Here is a 10,788-nt window from a genome sequence, read left to right on the forward strand (position 1 = left end):
GAAGATACAGTCACCTGTACAGTGGTCCCTGGTATTGTTTGAAACATCAGAAAATGATCACTGTTTGAAATGGAATATTTCATCTGATGAAGCAGTGGCCTCCTTGGACACTCTGACTGCCTTTCTACATACTCCAGGATATGTCTGTGGAGCTACCATTCCTATTACAGCAGAGGGCAATCTTGAAATCAGATCATATTGATAATGATTTAAGTTTCATTTCCAATGTGTATGAACATTCAGTCTTTTGAGGAAGTAATTAGATCATAAGATATGTTTAAGACAATTAATATAATTGTTGTTGTCATCTGATAGCATGTAGTAGGTATTTATGCTGCTTGGCAAAGAAAAAATAATTTACAAATATCTCTATCCACTTTGGAACCATCTTTCTGATCTTAGTGCCATATGTAAAGGTTGGTACAATTTGAAGGCCTTCTCTTGCTCCACTTGTTTCGCTTTATAATGTTTATATGGCCCATGGATAGACGTTTTTGACCTCATGGTGAAACATTCTAATTTGACTAAGTACTTTGACATTGATCTGGCCTGCATACTTCCATATAGTCTTCATCTTACTTTGATCATGCTTTTGCCAGCATTTAAGTGTTTTCTTTATCTTCATTTTCTGTTCTCTCCAGGTGTTTCACTGTGTGCATTTTGAGTGCCCAGCGCAAAACAGTACCCACAAGGATGAGAGTAGTAAGGAAGTGGCAACAACAGAGGTGGGGACTGGTGGACAACAGCTTGTTTCTCGCCCTGTTCGAGCTGCAAGCACTAATTCCCTGCATTCCCCTCCTGGATCCACCTCGCGTTCACATGCTCACCAACCGTAAAGGAGATTGAAAGGGAGCTTTTGTAGCCCCGCTGACATTATATGAAATTATTTGGAACCTTCTTGTGCTGACACCTTTTCTTTCTTTTTCTCTGTGAACAAAGGGGACCGTGTCTGAAAGCTGGAAATGCTGAAATGGAAAAGGCTTTTCCCAAGGACATGAAGAGACTGCTTCACTCTCTTCAATTTGTTCAAATCAGGCTGGTCTCCGAGAAGGGAGAAAATAGGTCTTCAATCTTCATCAAGTACCCCATTAACACCCTACCTCTGTAATCTAACCAAGGCAAGGAGAACAGAAGGAAATAAAAGGCAGAGCTACAGTGGAAATCTAAAATTACTCGGGCAGAATGGAACACATATGAAATAAGTATTTGTTCCCTGAAGGCTTCCATTAGCAAAGAAAATGTTTATGGAACACATCAGTCCAGAATATATGTTATTTTTAAAAGTTATTCTTCATTCATATTCCTTTGTAACTAGTAATCTGTTTTCTAAATTGTTTTGACTCTGTATTCCACTTTGTCTCTTATTTTTGACTGTAGCAAGTGCTGTGCAGTAGATTAAGGAAGTATCAAACACGTTTACCTACTGAGGTGCAAATTCCCTCATTCATCAGTAGAATGACAAGAAAAACCTTCATGATATCAACAAACTAATTAGTGGATGCTATATTAATCTTGACCTTAGTTGACTTTTCAAAGTACAAAATTTTCATTTCTTACACTCAAAAAAGAAATTCCTAAATCAAGTATCCATCTTGAAGAAAAACATATTTTTCACTCTTGAAGATGATTAGTTAAATTTTACTTGTATTGGTAAGAAAACTTGCAACAGATCATAAAAAATGTTTGGTTTAGAAAAGTGGAACTGCATCTGGTCTCTGACAAGCAGTTGTTCAGAATACAAAAAGAATTTGTAGATACTTTTTTTTTTTTCCCAAGAAAAAATATTTTACAGTCTGGACCTAAAAATTCAAAGGCTCTGTGTGCATAAACTTTTTTCATAATCTTCATAAAATATGATGCTTTTACACTGTACTGTAAAAGATCTGGCTCTTACTTTACAATCACAGAATTTGTTATTCATCTCTGTCTGTCTGGGTTACGTTGCCTGCTACTTTTCTTATTCTAAGTATTTCCACGCTGATGATGATGCAGTCTCTTACCCTCCTGATCTACGTGACTTTTAGGAAGAGCTCCATGTTGGTCTTTCAGTATGGGATAAAGTGATTTTGTATTAAGACGAACGCTGATGTAATTGGCAAAACTGATTAGGAGGGTTGTTACTCCTCACAAAGTATATTGTATTGGAAATGTCAGCTATCCAGTTTTATGAACTTGGAATTTCCTGTGGTGACAAATAGCCTTGTCAGAAGAAAAACAAGCTAGTGTAGGATAAATAGGGTTTTCCTTTGCATAACCATAGTGATAAAATGAGTTATATCAACACAGCAAATAGTATGTTCATTTATCACACTACTTAATTTGAAAGAATTTCCCTGTTGCATACTGGTTGTGCTAAAAACAGGAAGAAATATAACAAGTGGTAGCAATGAATCAGTAGAAACTTTGAAGGAGAAAAGCTTCCTTTTTTTTGTTTCAAATAAAATTGATTAGGCTTTATCAATAATATTATAATATTTTTCATTGCCAGATTGCAGTTGAGTTCTGACATTTACATACAGCCCTCTCCCTTCCCACTGCTGTCTTCTGACTCATGAATGTCTGTCAGTGAAGATGCATGCCCATTGTGTTATATATAGCTTATAATATGTGCCACAGCTGCCTCAGATGGTCTGGAATTCTGAGGCAGGATACTGCTCGTGCTGGTGAGCACCTAGTCTGGGGTGCTGATTACCTTCTGACTTAGCAGCCTTTGGAGCATGAAAGAATTGAGACCAGCTACTGGGGACACAACTCTCTTGTTTAAGTGTAGGTCCAAAAAGTTGGATTTTCCCCCCGCCCCCCATCCCCTTTGAAAAGTAAAACCAGAAAACTTTTCTATTCTGGTTGTAATCCATGCTGGAACTACTGAGATGCATGGAGCATGTCTTGTCTTTGGTAGAGAAGTCCTTCCATGTCAGTGGTGGTATTTCTTTGCAGTTTGATTGAACATGTTTGCTTTTCTCAAGCTCTGGATAAGCAAAGGGCATAACTTCCTAGCTGTTACTCTTTAGTAGTCAGCATTGTAGAGAATGTTTAAAAAAATTTTTTTGCCAGCTGTTCTGAGTCTAGGCTCTCAGAGAAAGAATAAGATTTTCAGTTTGTAATCTTTGATGTGCACAGTTAACTTTTATGATACAAATAAGTCTTGTAGAATATAACCTACTGCAAATCTTTTTGGTTTTGTCCTATGACTCACTGTTGAACAGAAATGTCTATTTATTTCCCATGACCTATGCTCTCTGCCAGGAATCTGAATGAACAGATCTGAGAGATTCCCAAAGCGAAAACTATCAGGTCCTATAGACCCTTCAGTACCCCACCCCCAAAAATCAATCAAAACAAAAAACAACTTTGCATTGTCCCTTCATACAGGTGAATAGAAATTTTTAGTATTAGACTGATTCTCAGTCACACATGGCCTTTCTCACAGTCTTTATTTTCTTCTGTTAGAGTTGCTCTTAGAACCTGTCACTGAAGTGAGTCCAATGGGATCACAGAGCTCCCTGGTTTTTAAGATAAGCCCTGCCACAACTTCACATTTTCTAGTGGGAATCCTTTACTTTTTTATACAAAGAAATAATGTTGAAATGTTTAAGGGACCTGAAATCTGCTTGGTCTTCTAACACTAGCCACCAACAAACACCCCTACTATCTGTATTGCCTAGTATAGGTCTCTGTCTAAAACATTGTGTCAGCAACGTATTACTAGTGACAAAGGAAGATACCTCACAGAACTGATTTGTGGTTTGGTGTGAATGTTCTCATTCGTTCTAATTATTGTCTGTATTTATTGACTCCAAATTTCGGATGTAGTTCTTGTATATTCTTCTGAAATCTTATTTTTCTTTTTTCTTTTTTTCTTTTTTCTTTTTTTTGCCTTTCAGTGGAAGTAAGTTGTGCTGTTATGGCTTAATATCATGGCTTATCAGAGTGATGAAATACTATAATTCTTCAGAACTATGCTATCACTTACTCATATTTTATTTGCAACAGGGGTAGAGCAGAAATGACCAGGTATTCATTGCTTACTTGTCAGAAACTATAAAATAGACCTGTTGTTAGATTTCTACATAATGGAACTAACTATGTTGTCACTATTGAGCCATTCTTTTTATTTAGTACTTTAGTATCTTTAAATTCCCCAGGCCTCATTTTCTCAGGTTTTCTTCCATAGGCTAAATTCAGACTTAGGCTCGACTCATATGAAGCTCAACAAAGCTCTTTCTAAAGTCTCTTTTATTTAATTAACTTATTCCAAGTTCATTTAAAAGATTGTTATTCACAGAAATGTACAGCCAAATATCAACTCCTTAATTTTCCCAGCTAAATCAGTTTTAATTTCTGAAGTGAGCAAAAATTGTGCAGCTGTTTTCAAGCCATTGCCAAGCAGCTCTAAAACAAGTTCAAATGGCATGTTAAATGGAATTAAAATGAGAGAAGTTAATCCCAGTCTAATGTAAAAGACAGAGGAGGAATCACCAATTTTGTTGGAGAATGAACTGTTCTTCATTGCCGTTTCCTTCCTTTAGAGCTCCATTTCTTTTTTTTCGCCATGAAAATTGTTTTTTCTTGTTTATTATGACAACTCATGAGAGAGCTCAGTACTTCTCAGCATTGCCGAAAAATTCAAATGAATTTAATGCATCTTCATCTTTACTAATGATAATATTAAATTAGAGAATTTTCAGTTTAGTATCTGACTTGATGAGAGTTGGTTTCCATGAAAGAAAGCAAAAGATGTCTATAATTGTTCCACTCTAAGTAAATCAAGTTTTCCAACCAAATGCATGTGAGCATCTACTCATTATTCAGCAATGTTTTGTACATCTAGAGTCAGTGCGAAAATTAGAAAACAAAGTTAATGCCATTCTTGGCTGATTGTTGTGTGTTAGTAGTTCTGGTTATACAGTGATGCCCACTCAGAGACACTCAATAAGGAATTAGAACTTAGATGTGATTTCACAGAAAGTAGGCATGCTATACATTGCATTTCTCTATTCAAGTATTAATTGGCTTATATTTTGACAGGTGTTAATATACTGTCAAATAGACAAGTGAATGTATTAGTAATTTTGTTGTTGTGGCTGGAGTAGTCAGCAAATAATCGGAGCCAGTTAAGGGTTAGTGTATTTAAGAGTAAACGTTTAGACTTGTATGTCATTATATCAGTTGCCAGAGGACTAAACCATGCTTCAGAAATAATAATTTGTAGATCCCAGAGGATGTTTGAGGCCTGATTCCCATCCCCATCTTTCAGTTAGTGGTGTATTTAGGTTAGAATCCTTAGTTCTCTCTGAACCGATTGTTGTTGTTGTCACTTGTACTGGTTAACTCAGATATATATATATATAGAAGCTCCACAAAGCTTTGTTCAGGATACAGAAATAAAAGTCCTGGCTCCAGTTGTAGGAGTACCTAAATATTCATATCTATATATATGTTAAATTGAGCTAGTAGCTAATTTTTTAGCTTAAATTTAGAACAGGTTCTAAAGCTCCAAAACTAAAAAAAAAAATCATCTGTGCAAGCAGGTGTGAAATGCTACCATTGTGGTATGGCAGGATGCTGACTCTATTTTATGGTTGCTTAAAAAGTGCAAATGTCTAAACAAGGTATGGGGGAGCAGGTCCAAAACTGTTTTTTGCCCAGTTGTTAAGTATTGGCAATTTGACTGCAGTGAGGTGTACAAAATAGAGCATGTCAAATGCTCATCTCAAAGACGGGGGTGCAGTCCAAAGAACACACCTGTATTCCTCCTAGCTATCTTGTATGCTATGGCTTGCAGTGTTTACAGAGTGAGTCTTCATATGACTTCCGTTAACTGCTCAAAAAAACTCTGCAGACTTTTCTTTGGCCCTTCACAAGCTTTCATTGCAAAGCTTTGGCTGAGGTAATGTCAAAGTCCCACCCATATTCCACAACAGAATCTGGGTCTGTGTTTGATTTTGAAAATGCTTACTAGAAAAATAGCTTTAAAGTCACCCTGCAACTTTTCTTAGGTAAAGAAAGCCCAAATTAAAAACTGTAGTATAATATGAGGAAACTGCAGGTATCTGTCATTTACCAATAGACTGACTGCTGGTACAACTACATACCAGTTTTATAACACTGTATGTGTTTAATTACTATGGTATATACAAATGGTGGAAGGAAGTGAAGAATCGGCTCCACACACTCTTTGCATTAGATGACATCATCCAACAGGGCATCAGAGAATTACTTCTTTTCCCATTCCTGCCAGCCTAATAGAATAATACAACTCAGTGTTCTGAAAAAAATTATAATTGATTCATTACATAAATGTCATGGGAATTGAAGTTCAGATTACTTTGGCTAAAAATCTGATTGAGTGGTGACTTTACCCAGCACGGGTGTAAACATGCCTCTCCAGTGTCTCCTGCTTGGGCCTGGCCTGTCGTAGAGGAGAGCTGCACTGTTGGTACAATGTAAGTACTTTTCCTCATTAGAACTTCAACTTACCTCTTTCGTATTTATCATCTTGGCACATCTATTATCTTTGTGCAGATACTCATCCCTCGGTTAAACGAAGGTTACTTATTTTCTCATGATTTTCAGAATTATACAGTGACTCCTGAAAACTGGCAGATATACATCAACAACCGTAGTCTATATTAAGTAGTCTTGAGGAATCTACAAAACTGACCTGTATGGTCTTTTACAGCAAATGCTGTGTCCAAAAAGTACCAGGTGACTCCTGAAATATCAAGTAAGTTGGTGAGTATTACTGTTCAGATGAGGCTTTGTGCGTCTAAAACTTATGTGCCATGTAATTCCAGTGAATAGTAGTTATCATAGTTTCTTTCTGTAGAGGAAGCAGGGAACTTGCACACCTACCAGAAATCACTCATTTCCTTCGTATCATTTTTGGTCTACATCACCTATCTGTTGTCTCTCTACTCCTGAGCTCTAGTCTCTAGGTGATTTATGGTTAATACCTAGAATCCAATAAATGTGTTTAACAATAGATTCTAAGAAGTTTTTGTCTTTACATGAAAATTATAGATTGTGCTTTAGAAGCATGGTCAGGCCACAGAACTGGTTTTTTGGCATCTGCTATAGCTGTCTTTTGGGTTTTTTAGGTATTTTCAGCTGCTAAAAGATAGTAGAATTCTTCGTGGGATTTTCTCATAGAGACTTGTGATGCTGAGAAACAGCTTTTGAAACAATCACAGTGGGTTCATTGCTGGAGAACAGGGGCGGGTTTCTTCTGCTTTCTACAGGCCAGGATCCCATTTGGGTCATTCTGTAAGTTTGTTTATGCCTTTTTTAATAACAAGGGCTGCATGGTGCTTAGTTGCTGGCTGGGGTTAAACCACGACAGTGTTGCATGATTTGGATCTATTTCAGGAATTTTGTCACGTATTCATTTTGAGAGGTAAATACTTTGAGTAAATGTTTTTATGCAATAATACAAAGTTCATGGGACTTAGATGATTACAGGAGAAACATACAACTTACAACAAGAGCTGAAGTTGCAAGGAGCAGTTTGGGGGAAAGACTGGTATGGACTTAGAGGTGTGCATCTGTGCATATATAGCTAAGAAAAAATGTACGTGTTACCCAAGTTGAAGTGACTATTTGCAAAGATGTGTTTTTACATGGCCTTGGTTTTTTTTTTTAATGTAGGGAATTTTGTTAAGGAATCTATCACTCATCTGAATGTGAGCACTGAAAAAAAAAAAAAAGAGAACATAGGGAGCAAGGCTTTAGTAGTTTTTTATGGGAAGAGCAACATGAAGATACGATTCTTGTGGTCCGAGCTAGTTCTGTTTGTCTACAGTCCTCACAGCTCTTACTTTTTCATACATGCTTCCCCTAATCTGCTTGTTACTTCTTTTCTTTTCCTCCCTACCTAGCATCAAGTCACTGTTGCTGTGGCATTCCCTGGAACTTTCCTCCAAATTGTGATATATTAAGGATTTTTAAAAATTTATTTATTTTTACCTCTTTGTCATATGCTGAATAAAATATCCTCATCCCCGTTCATTCACATCAGACTTTAAAGGCAACTACCACTAGGCTGTCTAAGTGCTAGTGAGCAAAATTTAAATTTGGCTGTCTATGGATGTGGGAAAAACTAGCCCTTTTGGAGCTTGTACTTCCATAATCTGTTTGCAATCTGTTTGTTACCCTGAAGAGAAAAATCAGTAAGAGGTTTTCTGTTGACTTTAGTAGTAGGTCAGGCTTTGTGCAGGCTTATCTAAGTTAAGTTTAAATATAAATTTAAATATTTCTCTCTCACCATGATGCACCAGATATGCGCTCAATTTGTTAGTTGTGCATTGTTCATTGTGTTAGTTGTACATAAGTTGTTTTCTAAATAAACTGCATCATTGGAAGTGAACCTCAAAAGAATTTGTAACTTTTCAGTGTTGCTGTATGAAGGTATTTCAGCTGCCTGAAGACTCAAACATCACACTGAGCACATGGACTCATTTTGAGAAGTGCAGCATTACTTCACAATTCAGTGCCCATGTCTATTAACCTTGTTGAATATCTTGTAAAATTTTCTTTCTTTTCTGATTTGCTCAATTTCATTATTATTATTGGTTTTCTTTCTGAAGTGAATGTTAATGTTGTTCCTTCAACGATCATAAATTAAATGTAAGGAGCCAGGCTAAGCAGAAGTTCAGTTTTTAATGAACTTTTTCACTCATTTCTGTCATTGCTTCTCTTTCCTGGCAGACAGTAATTTAAAACTATATGGTTACAGTCCCCTTCTCTGTAGCAATTATCACTGTATCTTGAAAGTTTTGTGCATTAGATCCCTTTCCTTCTTTCTCATATTTCCTAGACGTAGAGTGGTTCTAAACTACCTCAGACCTTGTGAACAGGTACACGTTTCAGCTAAAGTTTTCAGAGTTTATCATAGTCTTCGAATGTTCTTTAAGTGCATGTATATGTAGCGAAATCAGCCTGCCCAGACCCTGATTGCATTTTCAGGAATACTGTCTCGAGTGAGATGCATAACTGGGGTGAATTCACAGCCACACCCATTCAGGCTTATACTGATACCTCTTTCAAGAAAAACTTTTCAGGAGCACAACTTCTGATATGGCAAGTACTTCAACTTTCTGATCTCAGCTCTTTGAAGGAACATGGTATTGCCTGCGCTGGACTACTTTCACCTCTCTTCTACTGTGACAACCATCGTAACAGTTGTATCGTCAGACCTCCATTCCTGGCTGTTAGCAGGAGCTATGCTATTGCATTGGAGTGTGCTCATCATATGAGAATAAACCCCACATGGCATGTTCTGATGATGTTGGTAACATTTTATACTGCAATGGATACACATTGCCAACCATTTGGGCTAATCAGGTTTCAGGTAACATGATGGTTGCAGATTGTGAGGCAGTGATCCAATCAATAACTTCAGGAATTGTCTGGTTTTGTAAGTTATCCATTGAACAGCCTGGCAAACCTTGTTAGTACTGATTTCCTTTTCACCAGCAGATGTGCACATCATCAAACAAGCATTTTGTAATGTGGAATTTTCTATGAGCATCTAGAAGCAGCAGCATCACAGTTATATCCTTAGTAACAATGTGTGTATTTGTAATGGAAGTTATAGAATTATTAAACGGCTATAAGCTATTCTGTGCATGCTCTAGCACTGTATTAACAGTTTATATTAACAGCTGATAAGCAAAGGGTTCTGGAGAGCAAGGAAGGCTTGCTCTGGATTTCTTTTTTAAGAGTTTCAAATAGCAGCAAAACTCACCAGAGTGGATGCAGGACCAGACAATGCTCAAAGCATATCATAAAGTGAAACTGTTGTGCTTTGTATTTATTTCTTTGGGGATTTTTCTTTAAAGTATTTAACTTCACAGGAAAATATAGAATATATTAAAATAGTGACAATTAGAAATGCACCTTTTCAAGAATGAGAGGGGTGTGATTTGAGAAATAAAGTGATCTTTTGTGTTTAACTGCTTGTCTGTAGTTTTGTTAAAATAATGGCAGAGCCTGTCTGGCGCTGTTCCTATACTGCATGTATAAACAGAAGAGTTTTGGCAGAACTGGATTGATTTCCCAGCATGGCAAGGAAATTAATATCAGCATCCTTGATGTATTAACTCATAATGACGCAGGTTTAATATCAACATAGAAAACGCTGGTAATTTTCACAATGACTTTCAGGCCAGTGGGCATCCATGAAGCTACTGCGAATGTTGAGAAAAACAGCTGCTGGATGTTGGTACCAGGATGTGCTAGTACTCTCTGAAAGAAGTGTATGAATGAGTATTTCACATTATTTCATGAAAAAGGGATCAAATATTTTGAGACTTGGGAATCTGTTTTCAAACAAACAAAAAATGACTTGAATTTTCAGAGGTATTTAGCTCTTTATTTCCTTTGGACTACCATGAAAGGTGGGAGCACTGAGTGTTTGATTCATTAATATTAGGCCTGTATCTACCTGGCTTATCAGCCTCACATATTGAACAGAATTTTTGTAAGCCTTGCCTGGATTTCAGAACTCCATGCCCTAAAGCAGTGACTGTTCTCCAGTAACAACAATACATTCCTCTATCGTGTAATGTTTTAAGCAGTTGTAGGTGTGTCATGCTATTCCTTTCATAAACGTATATAACCTTTGTTACCTAAAAAGCAGAAAGGTCAAACTCAAAAGATGGAAGTACAATACCAAGTTGTGAGATCAAGCTGAGGTACCACAGCAAACCATACAATACCAAGTTGTGAGATCAAGCTGAGGTACCACAGCAAACCATACAATGCCATAATATCATTAGATCTAATTTC

The 10,788-nt window shown here is 36.9% G+C and overlaps 1 protein-coding gene across 3 annotated transcripts in view; it reads left to right on the plus strand.

The window, feature by feature from the left end:
- Positions 1-9,953, plus strand: part of BTBD9 (BTB domain containing 9) — a 147,913-nt gene extending 137,960 nt beyond the window's left edge. For all 3 annotated transcript variants that reach the window (XM_052806873.1, XM_052806871.1, XM_052806874.1), the window contains one exon: positions 642-9,953. In XM_052806873.1, the coding sequence (XP_052662833.1) occupies positions 642-836 (195 nt within the window). In that variant the 3' untranslated portion in view covers positions 837-9,953. The remainder of the gene's footprint in view (positions 1-641) is intronic.
- The last annotated feature ends 835 nt before the right edge of the window (positions 9,954-10,788 follow it).

The sequence above is a fragment of the Harpia harpyja genome, chromosome 13 (genome assembly GCF_026419915.1).
Source record: "Harpia harpyja isolate bHarHar1 chromosome 13, bHarHar1 primary haplotype, whole genome shotgun sequence".
Classification (NCBI taxonomy): Eukaryota; Metazoa; Chordata; class Aves; order Accipitriformes; family Accipitridae; genus Harpia; species Harpia harpyja.